This window comes from Neltuma alba, unplaced genomic scaffold (assembly GCF_004799145.2).
Source record: "Neltuma alba isolate B1F8T4 unplaced genomic scaffold, ASM479914v2 tig00002863_pilon, whole genome shotgun sequence".
In the NCBI taxonomy this organism is placed as follows: Eukaryota; Viridiplantae; Streptophyta; class Magnoliopsida; order Fabales; family Fabaceae; genus Neltuma; species Neltuma alba.
The window spans coordinates 734,467-760,060 of NW_021633048.1; the positions used below are offsets into that span (position 1 = coordinate 734,467).

At 32.9% G+C, this 25,594-nt stretch overlaps 2 protein-coding genes across 2 annotated transcripts; both read left to right on the forward strand.

Moving 5' to 3' along the window:
• Positions 1 to 8,551: 8,551 nt before the first annotated feature.
• Positions 8,552 to 12,001, forward strand: LOC114739513 (RHOMBOID-like protein 1). Its single transcript, XM_028927573.1, has 6 exons — positions 8,552 to 9,067; positions 9,298 to 9,461; positions 10,085 to 10,248; positions 10,350 to 10,609; positions 11,214 to 11,340; positions 11,662 to 12,001. The coding sequence occupies exons 1-6, from the start codon at positions 8,739 to 8,741 to the stop codon at positions 11,782 to 11,784; spliced, it is 1,167 nt and encodes a 388-aa protein (XP_028783406.1). The 5' UTR covers positions 8,552 to 8,738; the 3' UTR covers positions 11,785 to 12,001.
• A 1,338-nt stretch (positions 12,002 to 13,339) lies between these two features.
• Positions 13,340 to 23,718, forward strand: LOC114739647 (ribonuclease II, chloroplastic/mitochondrial). Its single transcript, XM_028927731.1, has 14 exons — positions 13,340 to 13,734; positions 14,417 to 14,573; positions 14,703 to 14,816; positions 14,904 to 14,981; positions 15,055 to 15,186; positions 15,744 to 15,965; positions 16,159 to 16,341; positions 17,805 to 17,867; positions 17,950 to 18,056; positions 18,138 to 18,287; positions 19,149 to 19,308; positions 19,954 to 20,349; positions 21,387 to 21,611; positions 22,362 to 23,718. Exons 1-14 carry the CDS (start codon positions 13,457 to 13,459, stop codon positions 22,485 to 22,487), a joined length of 2,391 nt encoding a protein of 796 aa, XP_028783564.1. The 5' UTR covers positions 13,340 to 13,456; the 3' UTR covers positions 22,488 to 23,718.
• The last annotated feature ends 1,876 nt before the right edge of the window (positions 23,719 to 25,594 follow it).

Sequence of the window (25,594 nt, forward strand, 5' to 3'; positions counted from 1 at the left end):
TTTATCATTTTTCTCTAAATTACCTCTATGGATTTCCATCAACCATAATTAAGTAGAAGACAGTATTTTTTATAATTAACTAACTTATATAATTTTTTTAATTTAATCAAATTAGTTAAATAAATCTTATATTAAGAACCGGAGGAGTATTAAATATTTTTTTAATGGGATTCACTCTAACCAGTTTAAAAATCATTTTTATCTTCGAAGATATTTTTAGTGTCACCCTGAAGGTATTTTAAAAAAAACTATCAGCCTTTTCTATTAAAAAATTAATATTAACAATCAATATTATTAATAGAAAGAACAGTATTGCCCTTTTTATAACTCTTTTGCGGTAACATTAAGTTAAAAAATTTCAAAATATTTATAACTCCTTCTAAATATTTTCAAATAAAAAAATGACCTTTACCTCTATTTATTTTAATTGATTTTATGTTATACAAAATAAATATATAAAATGTTTTTTTACGCGATCTTCAAAAATGATTGAGAGTCCACGGATTTTTCCCCCCCTTCCTCTCAGAATTGCTGTTAACATGCTGTCGCCTACTCTCTTAACCTGAAGGTGGATAAATACTCATAATTGAACACTGTGCTGATAAAATGACGAGACGGAACTTATAAACCTTAATTTATATACATATAGTCTGGATAATAATACTATTAATTTCGGTCCTTAGTATAAAAACTAGTTGATTAATTTAAATAGATTAAAGAAACTAGTTAAGTTAGTTATTTGTAATAAATAAACGTTATCTTTTCTAAAATATCCTTGTTAATCAAGTGTATAGGTTAGAACTACAATTATTATAAGGAATTTCTTAAAAATATATATAAGAGACAAAATAGATTAAGGTTTTATATTTAGGGTCAAAATAAAAGTCAAATTAGTTTTTATGTTAAGAATCTAATATAGTATTATGTTACTTTACAATGGTTGTTTTAATTTAATTCCCGTTTGCTTGAAAATGGAGGGCGTCACTGCCCTAATTAATAACGCAGACCACAAAATACATGAAGATCCTAAATAATTGGGGGCAGTGATTGTGAGCAAATGTTGGGTTATTTTATCAATTTTTTACTTTTTTTAGGGGGTGTTTGTGTAAAAGTAAAACTTTGATTTTAAAAGTATTTTTACTATATACAAAATAAATATATGAAAAAGTTTGTCTTGATTCATGAAAAAGTAGCATAAATCCAAACACCCCGTTGGTGTTATGGATTAAGAGAACCACTTGCTATGTCTAATAATATTGTCATCCAGCAATTGTTGGTTGTCTCATCAAATTATTTTCATATTGTTGCTAACCTAGTGGGAGAAGTTGCCAACACGAAAATAACAAATGTTGATGATTTATAAATAAATATAATTTATTATAATTTTATTTTTTTATCAGTGTTTATTATAATTTTATAACATACTACCTCCAGTCCTTAATATAAGACCATGTTTGACTTTTATTTTGGTCTTAAATATAAGACCCTAATCCACTTTGTCTCTCATATTTATTCAATTTTTTCCAAAATAGTCCTTCTAATAATTATAATTCTAGTCAATATATTTAATTAACAAGAATATTTTAGGAATGACAAGACCTATTTAGGACAAATAACTAACTCAACTTGCTTCGTTCATCTTTTCAAATTAGTCAACTGGCTCTTATAATTAGGACCAGAGGTAGTATGCATGCATGCATGCATGTATAGATTCTAAAACAATATCATGCGTAATTAATATGACTGCAGCCATGTCTGTTTTGATATTTATGACAATAATGTCGTGCATTTTTTGTGTCCCACAACGAATGAGCAATGTTTCGAACTCCCCCTTCCGTGGCCAATTCATTCAAATTTGTTGAGTTAGTTACCAATCGAACTGCATTAGAAACAAGCAGTGGATTGAGTCGTTAAATTGAGTAAGTTCGATTTTTGAGATCATCATGGTGCCAGGAGAGATACCCTCAAATAATGTGTGATCAACAGATGATTGAGCTACATGTAATTGGAACGGCGTTTTGCCTTTAATTTAACTTGTTGGCGAGCCTAAACCATCCTACCTAAAATTTTGTGTATATCAACAAAACAGAAGCAAGCTGATTAAGGTGAATTAACAATAATTGAAGTTGATATATTCGGCTGGTGATGGTGTAGTGCGATCAAAAGATAACTGAGTTTTGTGTAACCATATAGGTGTTATGCCCTTAGCTTTTGGGCGAGCAGCGAGGCCAACCCCTGCCTAAAATTTTGTGTATATTTTAAAAAAAAACAAGAAGCAAGTTAATTAAGTTGAATCGGTAATGATGAAACTTGATACATTTGGCCAATGACAATGCAATTAAATGGCACGAAAGCTTTATTACAAATGAAGCATCATGAGTCCAATCCTGTTTACAAACTTAGTGCATTAATGCCTGCCTTTTAAATTTAGAAAAGAAAGCATGACACACTTGATCATTTGATAAAAGAAGGGATCAACAAGATAACCCATATGGTCAAACTAGACAACAATATAATGCTTATTGAAGTTTTTCTTACAGAACATTTCTAACATAATATCCCGTTAAAGGACATTATATATATAAGAAAAAAAATGTGAAGAATGTTTGAATAGAAACCAAACCATAATTTCAAAAGTGCTTTTACGATTTACAAAGTAAATATGTGAAAGAGTTTGTCTCGTTTTGTGGAAAAGTGTTTTTTGGACATTTCCAAACACTCCCTTAAACAACCAAGTCTTTCATCAATTTTTAATTTAGTTCATATCTTGTTGAGGGTGGGATTGGGGATTTTAGGTTTTAAAAAAAATAAAATTCTCAAACCACATTTATGTAATTCTTATATTGTGTTTCTTTCTTTACTCTTGCACTGGTGCTTCGATTGTGAGTGGATATGCCACGCCCAAAAGCTGAAAAAGGGTCATCATTTTTTTCCAACGGTATCAGCAAAAGTGGGCCAGCCTTTTTAATTAAAGTGTTGGATCATTGTATGAGATGTGGGCCAAAGTATAATCTGCAAATTGGGAGGAGCTATGTTGAAAACTTTGTTCAAGAATTTTGATTTTGAGGTGGCCCCAAGCACAAGTGGCTCGGTTTTAATGCCCAAAAAAAAGAAAGATAAAAACAGTTCTTTCATAGAGTTGTTTAGAGTTAGACAGCATGATCAAATTATCAATCAAATAATATATTAAAAATAAAATAAATAAACATCATTTACTTAAAGGATTATGGAGCATATGTCAAACATTTAGAAACCACATGGACTAATCCTACAAACAGACGAATTTTTCGGGAATGATTTTTCAAAAAAAAAGGAGACTAAAAAAACTCTTAGGCAAAAGTACATTCAGCATCCTGATTTTATTTCTCATGTATATTTATCACCCAGGTTTTATTTTTCTAATTTACCGAGCACCCCAGTATTATTATTTTAGTTACATCCAATATCATAATCTTTAAGATGCTTAATGCACAAAAAATTAAATTAAGATACTGAATGTATCATAAAAATAAAATTAAGTCGTTGGATATATCTAAAAAAAAATAAGATTAGAATGTGACTTTTACCCAAAATTCTATATGTTGCAGGTACGGCGTTGACAAGGAACATTAATTGAAGCGGCGTTGGCGTAGAAATTGAATCGAATGTCGATTTTCCTCTAGAAGTCAAAGAAAACGTCATTTTCATTTGACATAAGGAGGAGCCAAATGCGCGTAAGCTCACCATTTATGCTGTATTTTATCAAATAAAGTTTGTTTTGATCTCAAAGCCACCGCTGATTCCAATTGGAGATTTTGTTCTTCCTTCGGTAGTAAAAGTCTTTATCACTTTGAGCTCATCACCATGTTTTCTCTCGTTTGATTCACATTTAGTTCAAGAAAGTTGCACTACGTGATTAAAAATCGGAATATCTGGTTTTGAACTTGTGTTCTCTTATTTCTGGAATGAGATCACTATCATCTCAATCAATAGCTTGTTGGTAAAATTGTTGGTTTTAAATAACAAGTCATATGTATAATTTGTATTCCTCCGGTCCTTAATATAGGATCCAATTGTTGAGTTGGTTTTGGTCCTAAATATAAGACTCATTTCTTATATTTATCAATTTTCTCTAAATTACCCCTATGGATAGTCCCTCAACCATAATCAAATAGAAGAGGGAGATGTGGTATTAAGAAAGATGATTATGATGTTTTAGGAAAAATGCGTCACATTTCTTATAATTAACTAACTTACCTAACTTCTTTAATCTAATCAAATTAATTAAATGGGTCTTATATTAATGATCGAAGGAATATTTAAAAAGCATATGTTCATTTCCGAGCCTTAATAATTTTATCAATATTAAACAAATAAATATGGTTTGGATATGTACTGAGAAGATAATTGAATGCGCAGATGAAAGAATACATCAGACAAATATTCTAAAAAGGAGGAGGAAGACCAAAAAAAAATCAATGAAATTATCAAAAACGAGACCTTTTAATTAATAATCTATTTAAATATTTAGTTATTAACGGAGTATAATGATGTCGTGGAATTTCTATGGGTTCTTTTTTAAATAAAAATACAATTATACCAAGGAACAAGAAACAATCTTCTGGACCCACGCAATGTTTTTACATCGTAAAGTGCCATAATTTATCGTTTAATGCGCGTTTTTAGGTGATGGCCGCCGTCCAGTTTTATATTTCTGCCCCCGCCATATGTATAATGTGATTAATGTCAACAAAAATATAAAAATCATATTCAATGAAAATGTTTGGTGAACTACAGTACTCCCACTGTGATAGATGTTAGTCATTATATAAAATTTTAGTTTATTTTTTTCATATTTATAAGAAAGAATTGTAATAGAATCCCATGAAAAGAAAATAACTACCAAAAAGTCTCAATAATAAATGAGTAGTTGTCCCTAATGTGAAACTTGTTATTATAAGCTACTTAGTTGTTATTGAAATGTTATAGTAATTATAATTTTTTTATTGAGATTTCATTGCAATTCTCCCTATTTATAACTTGTTTCACACTAATTTATTTAACTAATAAACATATATATAATCTAATACTATTATATAAACATATTGCGTTAAAATTAAGTCATTTTTATCTGAATTAAGTAATTTGTTAACTTTTTAATTTACTCAAATAAATTTAAGTAGCTTAGGAAACTAGAAACTATTATACACATGGTTTCTTTTTAAGGAAAATCGCAAAAAAAAATGCCCAAATGAAAAAATTATACACAAAGACCCGTTCATAAAAATTATTATTAAACCTACGTTATTATTGTCAAAACCTATACTAATGTTATTATATATCTCTATTTATAATTTTTCTATTTTACCGGTCATTTTTTACTATTTTTCCTTCTTCTTCTTTTTATGACTTCATCATTTTACCTACTTCTATTTGAATTATCAAAATTAAGTATACACCTTTTAGAAATATAATTAATGAAAAAAAGACTCAATCCATGAGACATTCAACATTGTTAAATACGACTGGGTTTATCAACCCATACCTAAACCAATCGCCCTAGCGTTCCAGCTTTTAGGTAAACATGCTTGTCTAATTCATTTCAAATAAAAATATTATATACTCCCTCCGTTCCTTATTATAAGAGACATTTGATGCTTATGGCATGTTCCTATATATAAGAGACACTTAAAAGTTGTCTCTAATTTTTTGTGTTGATTTCCTATTTTACCCATATTTATTGTCTCCAACTCACACTCTCTCTCCTTCCCACTTCTATTTCTTTTAATAATTTACCATTGTTCTCTCTCATGTTCTCTCTCCTTATTAATGAGGGTATTTTTGAAAAAAAAAATTATACTTTTTACACATTAATTGTTCTTAACTAATTTTAACTGTTTTTTTGATCAACGTAATTCGGTTATTCGTCTCTTATAATAAAGAACGGAGGGAGTACTAATTAAAATCAAGTTTCCCATAGGTCAATGAGGCTTCGAAAGTTACTCGGGAAGAGAGTTATTTATTCTGCATGTTTGATATACATTATTTAATTAAGTTACTAAACCTGATCTTAATATAAAATTATTCTCTTTAGTTTTTATTGTAAGAGACTATTAACTAATTCACACATACCAATAAAAACAGTTAAAATCATTAAATTTGTCATGAAGTTTAAGTGATTTTTAATATGGGCATATATGAGAAAACATTTAATGCTTATTGAAATTGTTGTACTCCTCCGATTCTAAATATAAGACCCTTATTCTAATATGTATAAAGGTTTTATATTTAGAACTGAAGGAATATGTCTTAGAAAGAGACTAAAAAGTACTTAACTAATTTAAATAAATTAAAAAATTAGTTAAGTTAGTCATTTGTAATAAGAGTTAATTTTTCTAAATTTTTTTTAAAAACATTATCATCCTTAAATGGAAATTCCTTGATATATATTTTAAAAAATAAATTACAAATTTATGAGATAAATTGAACTGAATTACGAAAGATGGTAATAAGGAACTAACACTTGTACTGATTATGGAATATTAGGCATCACAATTTAGATGCCTGTGCGTAAACTGAGAATAATAAGCTGTGCATTTTGTTCAAATTTCTATCGAGCGAAACAAATAAAAAAATTCCTCTAGTCTTATATTTTTAAAGTTAATATCATTATTCGTCATTAAAGTTTGATCAAATTCTGGTTTCAATTCTATAGTTTTATGAGGACTTAATATGAGTTTAAATAAATGAAAACTAAAATTCATTAAAAGTATAAACATCAGTCCTACATGATATGAAGCCTAAATTTTAATGAGTTCTGCTAGACTGAATAAAAACTCGATCACTCATTTGGTATTAATATATTAATATATTGATATACCATATATTACTTCTGGTCCTAATTATAAGATATTGTTTATAGATTATAAAAAATGTCTTATATTTAGAACAAGAGGTAGTATTAGTGTGAGAGTCAATTGCGTTGGTTTGTTATCTTTAGAATAGTTAGGATTCAACAAAGAAAAAAGTCATAATTTTAGTTAATTACTACCTCTATTTCTAAATATAAAATTTAGTTTTTATTATAATTTACATTACAAATTAGATCTAATAATTAATAACTAAAGATCTTACACTAACGAATTCGTTGCTCTGCATCACCTAGATTTAAACAACCAATCAAGATAACAGATCCATACTGCCAAACATGATTACTTTAGTATCTATTTGCTTTTTTTTTTTTAAAATAAAAAATTAATCATTTAATTTTTATAGTTTGATTTAATTAAAATTTAATTCCTAAATTCTAATTTGATCCAACTCAATCTCTATAATTTTAATTCAATTTAAATTTAATTCTAAATTTTAATTTGATATAACTTTAATTTAAGAAATAATTTTATCTCCTACTATTCTTAAATTTTGTTGATTGATTGATTCAGTCAAAACCAATTAAACAGAAAAAACACTTGCTTTTTTTCGGCAACAAAAAAAATGCTTGCTGGCTCCACCTAATCATAAATCATAAATCATAATCATGAAAGCTACATGAAACAAACAGATCAGGTCCATTTGTAACAACAGTACAATCTGTGGAATAGGGATAGGCAAATGGAACACAAATACTAGTCCCGCTATTTAATATAAAAGCGAGTTAAAAATTAGATTTATTCTATTTCTTGTTTTTATCTAATATATTCATATTGACTATAAGGGATTTCTACCAAATAGATAATTTTAAATGCATATAATTAAAAAAGATAGTTTAAGAAGACTAACATATATTTGTGATACATAACTAATTCAGTTAATTTTTTTAATATCATCAAATTAATTATTTAACTCTTATAATAAAACCTAAAGATAGTATTTAGATTTTTTTTTTTTTCATATAAGGGTCAAATGAAAAGCATACAATACATATCACCACACAAACACACTCCGCACAGTTTGATTTTGTGACCTCTCTGGGAGCTAGTCTCACTGCACCCAATGGTCTTTAGCATATAATTTAATATATTTAATTAATTTTTGGTGAAATTTCTTTTTTTCACCCTCCAAATTTGTTTAAAATTTTTGCCATCACATAATATATTATTAAATATGCCACACACATATTCACGCATATTAATAATTATATATTTAGGACACCAACACGGACAATATGTTACAACAAAGATGAACAAAAGTCAAATATTGGTGGCCAAGAGCACGAAACAAAACTTGTCTTTGTAAAAATAATTTGAGAAAATAATTAGATAAAATCAAATCATAATTTTAAAAGTAATTTTATGATATAAATATGTGAAAAAAATTTTCTCGATATCTATAAAAATACTTTTTAACGGTATTTTTCATCTCATCTAAACACTTTTTAAATCTTAATTTAACTACAATAGTTTTGCCATGAAAATAACGGGATATGTGTGAAAAGCTTGTTCTTTTCAGTTCCTTGAACAAATGAACCACCGAGGCGAACGCGTCCACTTTTATTAAATACTCGTAATTAAATAACAAGAATTGATTGATTGATTTTAAAAGGAGCATATACAAATAGCGTTCGGTGGAAAAAGCAAAGCTCTTGATTGTGAATTTTTTTGACTAATCACAATCCTTTTCTGACTCTGTCTTTAATCATCGCCGGTGGCAGCCCCAGTTTCAAACTTTAGCTTTCTTCTGAAATTGATCAGATTTTGCATCAGCATACCTCACCATTTGAAGTTTCTCGTCTTCTTTTAGCCTCACCGAGTTCATTGTCCATGGCGGCAGAGCCACCTCCACCGTCGGAGATCCACCTGAGGATTAATTCTCGGAAGAACAACCATGTGATCCACCCAGAGGAGGCAGGCACGGCTCTGCCCTATTCAACAAGTACAACGCCAGTAGAATACACCGAAGTAAAGCATTTTAAGAGATGGTTTCCCTGGCTAATTCCTTTCATTGTGATTGCCAACATCGTTGTGTTTGTGATTACCATGTACGTCAACAATTGCCCCAAAAACTCTGTCTCTTGCGTTGCCCGCTTCCTCGGTCGTTTCTCTTTTCAGCCGCTGAAAGAGAACCCGCTTCTCGGGCCTTCTTCATTAACGTGAGTTGTCCTTGTTCCTCTAGATCATTAAGATGTTACTCTTATATTTCGTTAGAATTGTATTTCAACTCACAATGTTTAAGTCCATATACGTGAGTAGCTGTATTATAATTGATAGTTTTCATATGTGGGACTGAATTTTAAAATTGTAGCTGTTCTGAATTTTTGTTTTGGAATGAAATCCATGGCTGTAACTGCAATTGAAGAGGTGATATCTATTTATTGCTCAGGCTACAGAAGATGGGAGCTCTTGATGTCGGTAGGGTGGTTCACAGGCACCAGGGCTGGCGCCTTCTCACTTGCATGTGGTTACATGCTGGTGTCTTCCATATATTGGCAAATATGTTGGGTATTCTCATCATCGGGATCCGGCTTGAGCAAGAATTTGGATTCTGTATGTATTTTGCATCTCAAATTAACATTTTTTATTTTCTCCTTGCGCCTTGCAATTCTTTGGATTATGTTTCTTTGAGAGTTAAGACCCCGAGGTCGATTTCCTTCTCCTAACCCATAGTTGGCGAACATCAGGGCATGGTAGCATCTAGACATAAAACAACAATTTTATATATGGAGGAGGAATCCATTTATACCCGTGTCACTCAAAATCAATTTTACCCCATTATACAGGATGATCATTTTTTTCTTCTTTTCATTTAACAAAATCTTCCTTTGAATCCATGAATCCCATCCTCACAAAATCAGTTCTATGACTGATCAGTTATCATAAAAGTAATGTAATGTACAAATTACTTGTTTACTATTTGATTACATGCTTACTGTTATCCACTTTTTCTCAAATTTGAAGGAAAAAAAATAACATAAGACTATTTACAGAATCAGATGCTTGAATGGTGCTATGGTTGGTGCTGTTTATAATATCATAACTATAACAAAGTGATACTAAAGATACTTCATTTTGAGTTTCTCTTGTAGTAGAGATGGCTTTCTGTATCTATGTTATCACTTGCACTATTTAGCGCTAACTGGTTTCCTGTTTCGCATATTGTTGTATTACAGTGCGCATTGGATTGCTATTTGTGATTTCTGGATTTGGGGGAAGTTTGCTTTCTGCTCTATTCATTCAGTCGAACATCTCAGTTGGTGCCTCTGGGGCTCTTTTTGGATTGCTGGGAGCCATGCTTTCTGAACTCATTACTAATTGGTCTATGTATGATAATAAGGTGATCATAAAATTTCTCCTATTTGAAATGTGATCTCCTGAAAAGGAAAATTTCGGCCCTTATATCCAACTTGTTATGATATAATTTTCTGATATGTGCAGTTTGGAGCACTCTTCACTCTTGTGATTATCGTTGCAGTCAATCTAGCTGTAGGGATCCTCCCACATGTGGACAATTTTGCTCATATTGGAGGATTTATTACAGGATTTCTTCTTGGATTTGTGTTTCTGATCCGTCCTCAGTTTAGCTGGGTTAACCGAAGATATGCTCCTCCGGATTACTCTTCTGCCTCAGCTAGATCTAGATTCAAAAAATACCAGTGCATCTTATGGATCCTCTCTCTGATCCTTGTTGTTGCTGGGTAAGTCTCTCAAGTGTTGTTCTTTCTAACATCATATTGCGCTAACAAGCCTATATATAGAAGGAGAAACGTCTTAAGGCTTAACCCTATTGACATATAGCATGAGACCAGTGTTTCAGTTAGGTGATCGGAGTGGAGCAGACTTAATGTATATAGCTTAAGAAGCCAAGTTAATTGCTCGATGTCATAACATAATATAGAATAAAATAAAATACTGTTTTCATCCTGACAGAAGAGGAGCATTTTAATTTGGTTCTCTGAAGTGTAATCTTTTCAATTTAATTCCTCAATAGTGTTTTCCAGTCACTTTCAGTTCTTTTTTTTTGGCCCAAAATCACTTTTAATTCTCTGTTAAAATCATGGCAACTAACTTCCCAATTTGATCCTTCAAACCAAATATGGCAACTAACTTCTCGATCTGATCCTTCGAACCAAATAAGAAGTTAGTCATCGTAGTGACAGAAACATTGTTCCTGCTCTTGATGATATTGTATGTTTCCCTAGTTGCCCCATCTTACTGTATCCTTGATTTTCTCGCCCCCGCCATTTTACATTTTTGTTCTGTTTCAGAGATTGAGCTAATATTATATTGTCAATTTGACAGAATTACTGTTGGCCTTATTGCGCTTCTTCGTGGTGTTGATGCCAATGATCATTGTTCTTGGTGCCATTATCTATCTTGTGTTCCAACTTCAAGATGGAAATGCAACAACGAACCTGCATCTTGCTTGGTAAATATTATAACATTTTACCTGAACTACTCTTGATTGAATAACCCTATCAGGTCATAAAATCACAAAACAATATTTCTCTCTAATTTAAGCACCTGCAATACATCTTTGAACCCCTTTTGGATTGGATACGTGAATCGTATAACACTATTGTGTTCTACTTCTACCAACAACCAATTTTTCAAAAGATAGTATGGATCGTAAAATTATATTATTGACAGTTGAAGACCTCAGAAATACTTTTTTTTTTGTTTTTGGACTCTTGATGTATTCATCTGTGCATGCATGAATTAACGCTTGCTGGAATGCTATAATTTGCAGACAACGCAACTTGGCAGTCAGCTGAACATAACTTGCTCAAGCAATGGGAAATCCAGTACATATTTGATTCAAGATCCAACCGATTCACAGATCAAGCAGTTGTGCAGTCAGCTTTGTACTTGAATTTTGATAGTGAAGGGGATGGTATTAGGGGTTGCTATGAGCTGTTTATTCATTTGTCCATATATATATATATGTGATGTTTTAATTGTTTTGAGGCTCTTATGAAACACTGCTCTATATAGTTGATGCCCTTTGCCTTGGGACATACTTTTCATAGCCTCGAGTAAGGCAAATAGATTGATTTTATATAAAATTATACATCATCTCATTTATATCACGAGGGCAACTTTAGTAGGGTGGAAATGGAAAAATGGAAAGAGCTTCGGTGCTACTTGTATTTATACTCGAATTTGTTATTAGATATTACGAAACCCCCCTCCCCCCAACCAAAAAAAGGAAAAGAAATAAAAATGGTGACCAACAAATGCAATCATCAACACTCGTTAGAATAAATTTTTAGTTGTCTCTAATCTTTTGAAAAACTAGCACATGCCCTGTTTAAAAAGTAATGGTATTTACTCATCAACTCAACCCCGAACTCGAGACTTACGTGTGAGGTGAGGATTTATGTTAATTCTTCCCTTTAGTAAGGGCTTAATTATCTTCCGCGCCTAAATTACATGCTAAGATGCCGTATATATAGAGCCAATGGGTGATTAACTAATTAACTATTATCTTATTTTACAAAGACAATATCTCATATCTGTATCAAGTTCCTAACATCCTTCCATCCCAAATATAACGCCTAAACAGTGAGGCAATTTCATTTTTCAAATCAAGTACTCCACCATCGCATATTTTCGACCCATATACAATGAATTTTAGTATGAGTAAACAACCAGTTATACTCATATCATTAACAGAGGTTAGATCTAGTGAAAAAGGCTAATTTTTCATAACGTGACGAATCAAAATTTAAATATTTGTCGAGAGGTATCCACATTTAGTATTCAATATTGTATTGAATAGGATTGTCTCCAATAAAAGAATCCATGTATTTAGAGGGAGAAAAAACTAGTTATATTCACACAACACGTCACGCTGATTGTTTTGAACTTTAAAAAGAGGAGCTTTACTGCACATTCAACCAAGGGCAATTAATATATATATATATATTATACATATATTGTAATTTAAAAAATAAAACCTTCTTACAGGGAAAAAAGCTTGAGGGAACAATAAGAAATTTTTGATAGTAATTTACAAATTGTACATAATACAATTCATTTTGAACTTCATATAACTATGGTCCCATGCTATTTATGATTAGCTCCACGAAATTAAATATTTATGATGAAAGCAAAATATAATCCAAATAATCTTGAGATGAATTGATATTTAAGTATAAAGTTATTTTGTGAATTCACATATTTTTCTTATATTTAGAATATGAAATATGGCAAAAATACGTTGGCAAAGAAAATGAAATATGACAAAAATGAGGTTTAATGTTGAAGAAAGGACAAACATTAGTTTTAATCCTTGTCAGCGCAATACATTAATTTGAGATTCATTAGAGAATGATCTTAAAAAAAAACTCATTATTTATGGCGGGTGTTTTGGTAATTGCAGAGCTTTTCGTCCTTATTCTGGACTGTGGAGTCGGAGCCATATCTTTGTGAAGCAATATCGGAATTGGAAGATCGCCGTTTTTCTCTCAAGGCTCCACTCAATCCGCTGTTCGGTCTGGAAACTCATGAAGCTCTAAACTTGTCCTCTATCAGACGCTACTATGGCGGTTAGAGCAGTTAATAGCAGCTATATTTTTCGCTCTTCATCCCCTCCTCTCTCGGCGTTCCACATATGCTGCTGCCGCTGCCATTTTAGGACATTGCAGGTTCGTTGCTACCGTGAACTGAGTTCCCGGCGTTCACCGCTGTTCCACTTTCAATCTCAGTTCTTCAACTATGGTGGTGTTCGAAGCTGTACCTTCCAAAGTCTCGTCGAGAGCGTCATGGAAGAGCTTAAAGTCATGCGCAAAAGCAGGAAGAGAGCTTCCTCCGGTTCCGTGTACATATACGCATTTCCTTTTTATTTCTTTTTTTCGTACTGTACTATTGAGATTCTGAATATATTTCTAGATGTTTGGTCTCTTCATTTGAAAATTGCCTGCTTGAAGCGTTATAGATAGGATTTCAAAGAATTATCTTGTGGTTTGGAACAAATAGTACCCGGATATACAATTGAGTGGCATTCTGTAAACATCTGGCTCGGTTACATGTGGTTAGACTTCGTTTTGAATCCGGAACCTTCGACAGAAATCCCATGCTTATTTGATGGTCAGTTTTATCTTCAGAAATTTCAACAGAAGGTCCGTGGAAAACACACAATCAGACTTTATCTATTGACAATCATTCAAGTTTTAAAATTCAGTTAATATTTTTTTCCCTGGTCATAATGCTTGTCATGAATCAGTTTCTGAAAATTTCTATCAAAATATTGTTGTTCATTTCATAGGAAGTACTTTTATTCTGAACAACTTCCTCTCAGGGATTTCTTTTAACTAAAAATTGATTCTGAACAATTTTAAAGTCCATGGGGAATAAGAATCTTAACATTTTTTTCATAATAACATTTGAAATTTTTTCGGGAAAGGGAGGCTTGTAAATTGATGCAGGCAACCTGAATTATCAGATTCCTTGTTCTGCCATCATTTCAAACATCATCTTAAATTTATATGTTGACTTTACAGCATGGCACTGATGGGTGAAGAAATTCTTGAAGATAGACTTGTGAGCCGTTCATTGCAAAAAGGGTTGCTTTTGGAATTCAAGAAGGATTCTGATAAAATCTTGCTAGCAGTTGCTCAGAGGCCTGATGGCAAGAAGAACTGGATGGTTTCTGATCAGGTTCAAGTAGAAACAACATAATGCGGCATGTTGTATAGGTTGCTAGGTGTTGGAACTCCTTCTTTCAAATGCTAAACATTATCAGGTTTTTATTTTGTCTAACTGTTCCTTGGTTTTATTGGGCTGTAGAATGGTGCCACTTCTTCAATTAAACCACAACAAGTGACATATATTGTGCCTGGTATCAGTAACTTTGAGCAAGCAGATATTTCAGATTTTCTCCAGAAAGCTAAGGACAACTTGGTGGGTTTAACATTATTATGGTGGATGATATTTCATTTCTAATTTTTTGCTTCAGTGGATAAGCAGAATCCTGCTGATGTAATGCAGGATCCATCACTACTTGAATTTGCTTGGATTGAGCTTCTGGAGGAGAACAAGTCAGTGACAGCAGAAGAATTGGCCGAGGTAGAATGATTTCTGGGAAGGATGTCATAGTATGCATCATAGATCCTCACTAAATTATATGCTTGTTCTGCAGATGATTTTTGGCAATGCTGAGCCTCTTGAGAGCTATTCTGCACACATGTTGCTTTCAAAAGATGAAGTATACTTCACAGTGCAGGAGACCAAAGGCTCTCGTACCATTTACAGGCCGCGACGAACTGAACAGGTAGATATATTACTTCCGGGTTCCAATTAGCTTTATAAAGCAAATGGGATATCCATTATGTAAAATGCACAAAAATATTACATTATTATGGGAGTTGTTTACCTATCAATTTCAAGTGAGCTAGCACTATGGATCGATGAATTTCTATAATATTTAGGACTTTTAACTACTCGGTTGCTTTATTAATTAGCAGTAAAAATTCATCACAATTGGTAAAATACTACCAATGCAGCATCAAAATGCGCACAAATTTCCCAAACATTGTTTTTGATTAATCTTGCAATAAAAAATGCTTAGGGAGATGCCACCAGAGTTATTTGCTGGAGGAGATTATCTTCTTTCTTTGTGCTTTGTTCATCACTTCAAGTGCTGATTATGACATTGCGGAACTTAAATTCCATGAAATGCTGTCTTTTTTTTTTTTTGGTATAAAATCCAGAAAATGCTCTTGATTGTATGAGGGTTATATACTTTCTTTACTTGCTTAATAAGAACGTCTACATGGAAACATAATTGTGTCTATTGTTTCTTTGTTTGTTTAATTTGTGTAAAGGAAGGTTGAGGAGCTTATGCGCAGGAAGATAGCGAGGGAAGCGGCTGAGAAGGAACTACAGGATTTTGTGAAATTGCTTTGTTCGGCAAAATCAATGCCTTCACATGATAAACCTCCCAAAGCTTCATGGATGGGTGAAGAGAAAATCTGGAGTCGAATTGAGTCATTAGAAGCATATGCTGTTGATGCATGTAAAAATGATGAACAAAGAAAAACAGCTGGGATGGTACTCCAACCGAAACCTCCTAATCTGTTTACATTTGACATTATAATTGATGCTTTTTTTTTTTTAGTGACAGGCTAAGATGTCTTCAGGATGATAGTCTAGAATCATAAATTTCATCATCTTAACTGTTGATTTTTTTGCTATATGTATTGACTGTTCTGTTCTAATGACTCTTATTTTCTTGTCCTACCAGATTCTTAAGGAAATGGGTTTGACAAAAACTGCATCTTCGGCTGTAAATCTCCTGATAGATATTGGCTATTTTCCTGTACATGTCAATCTTGATTTGTTGAAGCTAGGAATTCCTACCAATCATTCAGAAGAAATTATATCAGTTGCTGAAGGTCTCCTAGCAGACTCGTCTGATGTAGATGAGGTAAGTTTCCTTCCTAATAAACTTTATAATATATATGATGTTGAAATTATATGAGTTGCTGAAGGCCTTCTAGCACAGTCTATTCCCTAGTTTTAAGATCAGAGGAGGTACAATGTGATCCGAGTTTTACTTATTGGGGTGTATCATATTCCAATAGCTGTGATTTTTATTAATAATATCTATTTAAGATGTGTCCGTTATATTCCCCGTTTCCGTTCCATAAATCCCTTGTATCTTGAAGTAAAAAGTTAATACAATTATATCAATCTTTAATGAATCAAAGCGGATAAAATTAAAATATTTTCAAACCATTAAGGAGACTGCATTAAAGTCTTATTTATTTTATTATTATTTTTTGCTTTAAAGAACTTATCATCATCATCATCATCGTCATCGTCAATCTCAGATATGTCTTTTCATTTAATTGGGAAACCCCTGCAATAAATGCCTTTCTCTGAAATATGATCAATATATCTCTGCATGGATTTTTAAATTGAATTTATCATGATTATTGGTTAGAAGCCTCTGTCAATAATATCAATTTTAACCGAGGAAGCACTGGTATGGCCAAGAATAAGCTATGCGTCTGATACTGATGCATATGTGGGTGCATTCCTATCACAGCTATATCCATCTCGTCTTCCTCTGAAATCCCCAAGTGCCATTATCCTATGCCTTCCTCCATATTCCTTAATTGATTAAATGTACCTTCATCTTGCTGCATATTCCCATAGCCCTGTTTTGCCCTTAGCCATGAAGCAAGATACATGAGATCCTAGGAAGCAACCTGTGTCTTCATCAATGGCGTTGTCTTCAGATATGTTACTGTCGGCTACTGAAAAGGGACTGTAGCTAAGAGCAATGAAGCATGTTGAAGGATAAGTTGATTCATCTATCGTGTTTGAGAATCCCCCCCTAACAACTGCCAAATCAGCAGTGTCATTGCCTTTGACCGACCAAATCAATTATCTTTATGTGTATGATTAGACATATACCTTATATCCTCAAATTTTGGGAATTGGCGTATTTTGCATATTGTATTGGGTATATGCATTGCTAAGTTATCCGTCCCTAAGAGGGAAAGTTAATTCTACTTGGTAGGGTTGCCCCCTCAGATTTCTGACCTTAATTTCTGCCTTCACTCACTTTTCGGTTTTGTGTATTCTTACGGCTGAATTTTTCAACCCTAAGGCGTTGCTAATAATGTTTAACCATACCAACCCTAGCCAGTATGTGAGGATGCACAGCTGGATTGTCTTGATGAATTAACCTTTGAGTTGTGGTTGGAGTGGACGATCAATTTAGAAGTGTGGGATAACCTGACTCTAAACAGTAGACTGTACAGCCTTGACGGTTGTGTTTTATAATCGTTGCTGAGGGTTTGTTGTTCATTTGGTTGTTCTCTACTTGGTTACATCTTACAAGTCTGTCCTAATTAAATGCTTTGATGTTATTGGTTTCAGATTAACAGGAAGGATTTTACTGATTTGAAGGTTTATGCCATTGATGTTGATGAAGCTGACGAGGTAAAGACCCTTCTGTTTTGTGTGGCTTTGAGAACTAGATGGCCTATACCGTTTAATGTTATTAACGAACAATCTTTTTTAGCTTGATGATGCTTTGAGTGCGACAAGGTTGCAAGATGGCCGCCTTAAAGTTTGGATACATGTTGCAGACCCAACTAGATATGTTCGACCTGGAAGTATTTTGGACAGGTATATGGTTGAGATTCAAATAGATATTTCATTGAAGATTGGGTGCTAACTCTATTCTTTTGTGTACCTCATGGCATGTAGGGAAGCTATGAGAAGAGGGACTTCTGTTTTCTTGCCGACTGCCACGTATCCTATGTTTCCAGATAAACTTGCCATGGGCGGTATGAGTTTGAGACAAGGAGAGCATTGTAATGCTGTTACAGTATCCATTGTGCTGCATAATGATGGCAGGTAAATTTTCAGGTTATGGAATGCATCTTGTATAAATTCACCTGATAACATACTTGTAGAACATGACATTCACAATCAAGGAAACCCGTCTGATAGAAACTATTTATTTGAAAGACTCGGGTTGATTGAGATGTCTTCCTGCCGTAAATCTGTAAAAGTTGGGATGTATTTCAATATTTCATTAAGTTTTAAGTTCATGGTTTATTTCTCGTCATCTTCTGGACCTGCAGATAACATGGTACTCCTTCCGATCCTTTTTTTAAGGGCTTGATAACTAAATTACACGGTTTAAGAAAACAGCTAAAATTAGTTAAAAGCAATAAATATGTAAAAAAAAAAAAAATCCCAAGTATGTCCTTATGTATAAGAGGGTAAGTAAGAGAGAGAAATAGAGAAATAATGAGAGAAAGTATGAAAGAGAGTGTGGTATGCCAAGTTACCAACCTTCTAATTTATGCAATATATAAAATTAATTATGGAAAAAAAAATGGTAAAGACACATTAAATGTTCAAACAACCTCTTATAAAAAAGACCAAAACAATTCAAATTTCAGGCTCTTATAAAAAAAAATCAGAGGGAATATCTTGTACATGTACAACAGATATATTTTGCTAATGCTTTTTTTATCACGCTCCCCTTTTTCTTGCTGGAAGGGGAGTTTCTTTCTCTGAATTTGCTTAGGAATAGGAAAGCTCTACTTTCTTCTTTTCCTTTTTTCTTAAAAGGGTTCCTTCTCCTTTGTTCATCGTCATTCTTTCCTCCAAAATGATTGTTTTTTCATTAGGGATATAGATAGATAGATATAGAGAGGGGAGATTTGGAAAATGATCAGTCAATGAAATCTTATGTGGATGTAACAGCATTGCAGAATGTTCAGTGGATAATTCAGTCATTAAGCCAACGTACATGCTGACATATGAAAGTGCATCTGAGCTACTTCATTTAAACCTCGAGGAGGAGGTGGAACTCAGAATTTTGTCTGAGGCTGCAAATCTTCGATTAAATTGGCGACGCCAGCAGGTTGGTTTTGGTTGGTTCAGTTTGCAGTAGTTGTGTTTCAGGGCATTTGTTTTTTGTGTTTTTGGTAGTGAACTAAAATCATAATATCTTTAGCCCAATGATTGCAGTACATGTGGCTACTGCTGCCACTAAAAGAAGCTGTTTCTTAGCTCAAGTCCATTACCTGTGATACAATTTGAAGTCTTGTCAAAATGGGAAGTGTCTGATGATGAGGCAGAGGGGATACTTTATAAAAGAAAACATTTCCGTCATTCTGTTAAAATCTATTTAGCATTCTTACCAATATCCTCTATTCATACCTTTTTATACCAAATTACTTATAAAGCATCAGTACCTATTAATTCATTTGGTAATTTTACATTCTTTAGGAACTTTGGTTCATTCCAGGAATCAATAGATTTTATAACTACCTGATTAGCAAAACAATAAGGAATTGAATTTATTAGGTAATTTGTTATCTATTTACAATTTGTTTAGATTAGTTAATAATTGGTCTTGGTAATGGTAACATCAAACATGCTTTTGTTTGTCAATCCATTAAGACATGGACAAGCTGCTTGTGTCAACATTTGTTTCGTTGGTCAAAGTTTTGTTTTTAGAGTTGGCCTCTGATATGTTAACTTCCCTTTCTCTCCCTTTACTCAGGGTGCAGTTGAGACAGCAGCCCTAGAAACTCGCATTAAAGTGCCTAATCCAGAGGATCCTGAACCATCAATAAATCTTTATGTTGAAAACCAAGCTGATCCTGCAATGCGATTAGTCTCTGAGATGATGATACTTTGTGGTGAAGCCATAGCTACAATTGGATCCCAGAATGGCATCCCTTTACCCTACAGGGGACAGCCCCAGTCAGACATAGACATGTCTGAATTTGCACACCTTCCAGAAGGACCCGTTAGGAGCTTTGCCTTGGTCAGAGTAATGCGTGCTGCTGAAATTGATTTCAGGAAGCCAATGCGCCATGGGGTTTTGGGACTTCCTGGTTATGTTCAGTTTACATCTCCCATACGTAGATATTTGGATCTTCTTGCACATTATCAGGCAAGTCCCTTTCAATCATGCTGGGTGTAAATAGATTTCAAACCTTATTGCCGCTAAAGGCCTGCTAGAAGATTTTATCATCTTCCAACTTGTATTAGTTTATGTAGCAATGCGCACAAATTAGGTGGGGCAAATGCCTGGCTCAATTTTGTACCTGCTGGCCTATCTTATAGTCCTATTTTCTGGCACTGCTTGATCGGATCTCTCCCACCAACACCCCCCACACCCCCCCCAAGAAGGAAAAAAAAGAGAGAGAAAGGAAAGAGAGGGGAAAAAAAAGAAAAGAAAACATCAAACCCAAGAAATAATACTGCCTCCTAATTTAATATAAGAGCTAGTTTGACTTTCAATTTGATCCTAAATATAGGACCCCAATCCACTTTGTCTTCAATATTTATCTATTTTTTCTCTCAAGTAATCCCTATAGTAGTTGCATATGTTGAGGAGTTACCATCAATATGTAATTCAAACACATATTGTTAATAAGGTCATTTTAGGAAAAACATCTATTTATTACAAATAACTAATTTAGTTAACTTTCTTAATTGTCTCAAATTAGTCAATTAGGTATTATATTAAGGATCAAAGGTGGTATCTTTGCAACCACTTGGCTGTTTTAGGCATTTGATCACTGGTTTTGATATGTTTTTGCAAAATGTATGTAGTGAAAATGCAAACAATGTAGGTGCAGAGAATGAAACATGAAGAAATCGCAAAAGTGTAGAAGGTGAAACTCTAAAGAGCCACTAGTTGGATTCTGGTAGTCTATTTAGGGCAATATGGCAATCTTCTATATTTTGAGTAACATTTTGAAATCTAGACGGTGGCAAACTTGCTTTTTTTCTCCTGCAATATATTCTATATTGATTTTGAGATATTTGCTGTCAATCCTTTGCTTCTTACATCTCTTAGCCTTCTTTTGTCCGAATGTGACAGCCATACGTAAGAGAGATAAGCAAAGGTCTTTCTCACTGAGTTTTTAACATCCTTTTTTTGGTTTTTTGTGTGTTTGTGTGGGGTTTTTATGCTTTCTACAGGTAAAGGCATTTATAAAGGGTGAGCCTCCCCCTTTTTCAGCTGGTCAGCTTGAAGGAATAGCTGCTGTTGTAAATGACAGATTTAGAACAGTAAGAAAGCTTTGCAGCAGTAGCCTTCGATATTGGACATTAGAATATTTACGGAGACAACCTAAAGAGAAAAGATATCATGCGCTGATCCTTAAATTTATAAAAGATCGAATTGCAGCCTTACTGTTGACTGAGGTAAGCAGTTTGTGATTGCATTATATTTTCTATTTGGCAGTCCATATTCCATATTATGTAATGATTGTCGCAGTGGCAGCTGATGGCACCACCTGAAACGATCATGTGCTATCTGACCAATATTAGGCGATAATAGCTGCAAGTTTGTGCAGTTAGATTTTGGTTATTTATGTCAATCTCATAAGTGCTATTATGGGAGGAATTATGAATTGTGGTCCATCATCGCTTTCTCCTGGTCCAATCGATTGATTTTATGGAGGCCATCTTTATTGCTGATGCTGGGCTAGAGACTTGATACTCATTGGAAGACTGAATATTATATTATCTGTTGTCAAAAGCTAGTAGAAAATTGACATTGGATCATATGTTTAAAATTATGTATTTCCTTTTAGCGTGATCATATTGTGTAGTCCTATGATAAGATTCATTTGGACAAATGAGGGACCAAGTAAATCAGTTGCTGTGATGCTAATTCTGACAAAATTGTCACACATACACAAGATGAAATTCTAAAACTGCTCTTCTAATTTTGAGGGTTTTTTTTTTTTTTGCCCCCTTTTCTTCCACCCCCCCCCCCCAACTTTTTTTTTTTAAAAAGAAAAGAATTACAAGAGGGAGCAAAATACAAAAGCAAAAATCTAGAAGGAAAACTTCTAGACCCCCATTACGTTCTCATTCAAGATAGGGCGTAAGCCCATTTGGCGGATGCTCAAGACTGTCCTGAATGCATGAGTTCTTTATCTTTTGCAGGTTGGATTTCAAGCTACTGCTTGGGTGTCTGTTGGAACTCAGATAGGGGATGAGATAATAGTTAAGGTGGAAGAAGCACATCCACGTGATGGCGTACTTTCTCTGAAGGAGATCATAAAAGATTGACCAAAGAGCCTTAATATTTTCTGTAGAGGACTTGTTCAATGTCCAGAATCTTCCACAAAAGGTAAACAGACTTGTGTGTGTTCCCAGCGGCTCTATGTTTCAGTTGACTGACATGGTGAACGTTGCTCCGATGGGGGCGGCAGGCTCTTCTCATTCACTTATTATGCTCAGCTCACACTCTGGGCTGCAGCCTAATCTTGTTTTCATTGACAAATTTTCAACCTCAGACTCGTTGAGCTGTTCAAATTTTGAAGTGTCATTTCTGGCAGAGAAATTTTGAAACATCCTAACCAGCAAAGTTAGCTCTTCTCTATTATCCTGCTAGTGTACAGTTCTTTACCAATTTTTCTCCAACCGTACGGTCCCACAAAGTTAGAAGGTCCTCTGCCCCTCTCCTGTACATTTCCTTATTGTTCTAATGATATGGTCAGGATATGTCCGGCAAGAGCTGGTAATGCGGAACTTGAGGCAATCTGTTTATTGATATATTTATTTTTTTCCAATATATTGAGTGGAGGATTTTTCTGCTGTAATATATTTTAGCTTGATATGTATGCGGCTATGTAAGTTTGTCTTAATTGAATATATCTGTTCAATTTAATCTCGTGTTCTACCGTTGCTTAGTTGGAATGGGATATGAATTTGGGTAGATGTTCCAGTTCCAATCCTTGTTTTTTTTCCTTCTTTTTACATTTTCCAATGTGTTAATTTAAACAGTGAGGACCAGATGGGATTCAATAAAGTATTTGAAAGCATGATGGAGAATAGGCGGGGGAAAATCTGAATTACGTAGTGATTTATCACAATTGACAATAAAAACGATGGTGGCACAAGAGAAGTGGGTTTCGGGGGAAAAGTACCCATCTCTTAGATAGAGTTGAATATGATCAATGTGATATTGCTGTTTATGGCACTTGCATTGACCGGTAATCGGCTTCCCAAGATCTTTATGACAAACAGTTCCTATCTTCTCCCCTTGAAGCACTCTCATAATGTTGTCTGTAGTATAGCCACTTGAAAGGAGATTGAATTCAAATCTTTTTTTTTTACCTGAAAGATTGAATTCAAATCAAAGTCAGTAGAATAGGAAAATCCCTGTATCCTTGTACCAGAGAAAAGAATCAGAGCTAACACTCACAACAGAAATTAGAGCCCTTTTTGTTTTTTTTCCACTTCAGATAGTTGGCATTCCGAGACATTATAAGCCTATAGAAAATATGAATTGTTGCAAGATGAGGCATGTTTGTTTAATTTTTTTTATCATTACATGGCTCGTAAGTGTCAGTATGATGGATAGAATCATTGTATTTGTTTCAGTCTGATGTAGACCATCAAAACGAACTCTTTTTCTCGGTTCAGTGGAAGCTCTTTAGTCCCATTTGCTATGAAAACATAATTTTATTGATAATAAATGAATGTATATGTAAAAAGTTAATAAGGTTTATCATAACATTCCAAAATAAAATAACACCATATAATAAATATAGTTCCTCTAAAAGGAGAAACTGTGCAATCTTTTTATAAGGCAGTATATGAATTTATTTATTATAAAACTTCTCTTTTATCCTTATTTAATGTTGACGTAGGAAAATTAAAAAAATGTATTTAATATGATCAAAGTAATAAATATTTTGATTTTATTAGATTTTCTTAGTTCTAATTAAAAAAAATACTGAAAGTAACTTATAAAATTAGATACAGTTTCCCAATTTTCCCCAAGCCCAGAGAAGTTTTTGGTCATAAAGTCAAAGTCAAAAGAGACCATTAATTAAAAAAATAAATAAATTTTGGCAAAACATGATATACGTAGATAGTATAAATATAGACACATAATACACCGACAAAATATAAGTGCATTCCTTCGTACCTTCAAGTGGTACGGACCAACTGGCCTCTAAAATAACACTCCTTTGCTTTCACAACAATCAAATTAAATGTACGTACTATATATATATATATATGCTACCCTTTCTTTAATTAATTCCGTAAAATGCGTCTTATACTAGTTTTTATTCTTGTTAGAAAGTAATTAAGTCCAATTAAGTATTATAATAAGTTCAGACCAAAAAAAGTAGTATAATAAGTTACTCTGAGTTATTTGCAATTATGATTCATATAAGTGTAACCATTCAAATGTGTACTCGTAACTCATTTTTCAAGTAACATCTAACGAAATATCTGTTATTAAATTAAATTTTTGGGGCTTAACTATAATTCTCAAGATGCATGGTAAATATAATTAATACAATATTAATTTAAGCATAAGAAATACATTGATGCACACAAAACAAAGATTGGAAAAAAAAATTCGCCAACCAAATTGATGCTTTATATATATATATATATATATATATATATATATATAGCCTTATGTACCTTACCTTGGTTTGTTTTCTTCATAATGACGTTTGCTTTAAGGCAAAAAATAAGTTGAGAATCTCCTTTTTTTTTTTTTTTCAATAAACATACCATTAGATTGATCTCTGGTATTTTTTTTTCCCGTTTTACATTAATGTGATATTTACATGATATAAAAGGCTGTGATTGAATAGTACTAGTTTTATATTGATGAATATAAATTTTATATAGATTCTTCATGCATGTTTTCCAAAATGGTACGAAGCAAGTAATAATAATTTAGGGAGACTTATGTTTCAAGTGAACGTGATAATTAATGCACTGTTACACATGAGAAGCTATGTTGCTAATTAATTATGAGCAAATGGCTTATAGAAAGGGGTTGGCCGCACATGCATCCCCTTTTAAGTAAATAACAAGTTATGATTAGATCTCTATTAGTGCACCTCATTTTCATTAATCATTAACCATAATCCAACTTTGAAGACAATAATTTCTCTCTCTCTATGTTTATTTCCAATATATAATCATGGTACCCATGTGATGTTCAACCTCGAAGAATAGTGTCTTATACTGCATTTTCAAAAAGTCAAACCCTACAACTTTTACCTTTATTGTTAATTATTCCCTCTCGTCCTTGTTAATAAGACATTTTCTAGAAAAATGAGTGGTAGTTATTATAATTTACTTGTTGAGATATTAATTAAATTTTTTCAATAGATTAAGGTACAAATTTATCCATCAACATT

What these genes read in the sequence shown, in the direction of transcription:
- LOC114739513 (XM_028927573.1), top strand. Translation starts at nt 8,739, where the DNA reads ATGGCGGCAGAGCCACCTCCACCGTCGGAGATCCACCTGAGGATTAAT. An exon ending in CTGATCCTTGTTGTTGCTGG is followed by an intron (nt 10,610 to 11,213) that starts GTAAGTCTCTCA and finishes TCAATTTGACAG; the next exon opens with AATTACTGTTGGCCTTATTG. An exon ending in ACGAACCTGCATCTTGCTTG is followed by an intron (nt 11,341 to 11,661) that starts GTAAATATTATA and finishes TATAATTTGCAG; the next exon opens with ACAACGCAACTTGGCAGTCA.
- LOC114739647 (XM_028927731.1), top strand. Translation starts at nt 13,457, where the DNA reads ATGGCGGTTAGAGCAGTTAATAGCAGCTATATTTTTCGCTCTTCATCC. An exon ending in CAGCAGAAGAATTGGCCGAG is followed by an intron (nt 14,982 to 15,054) that starts GTAGAATGATTT and finishes CTTGTTCTGCAG; the next exon opens with ATGATTTTTGGCAATGCTGA. An exon ending in ATGTTGATGAAGCTGACGAG is followed by an intron (nt 17,868 to 17,949) that starts GTAAAGACCCTT and finishes AATCTTTTTTAG; the next exon opens with CTTGATGATGCTTTGAGTGC.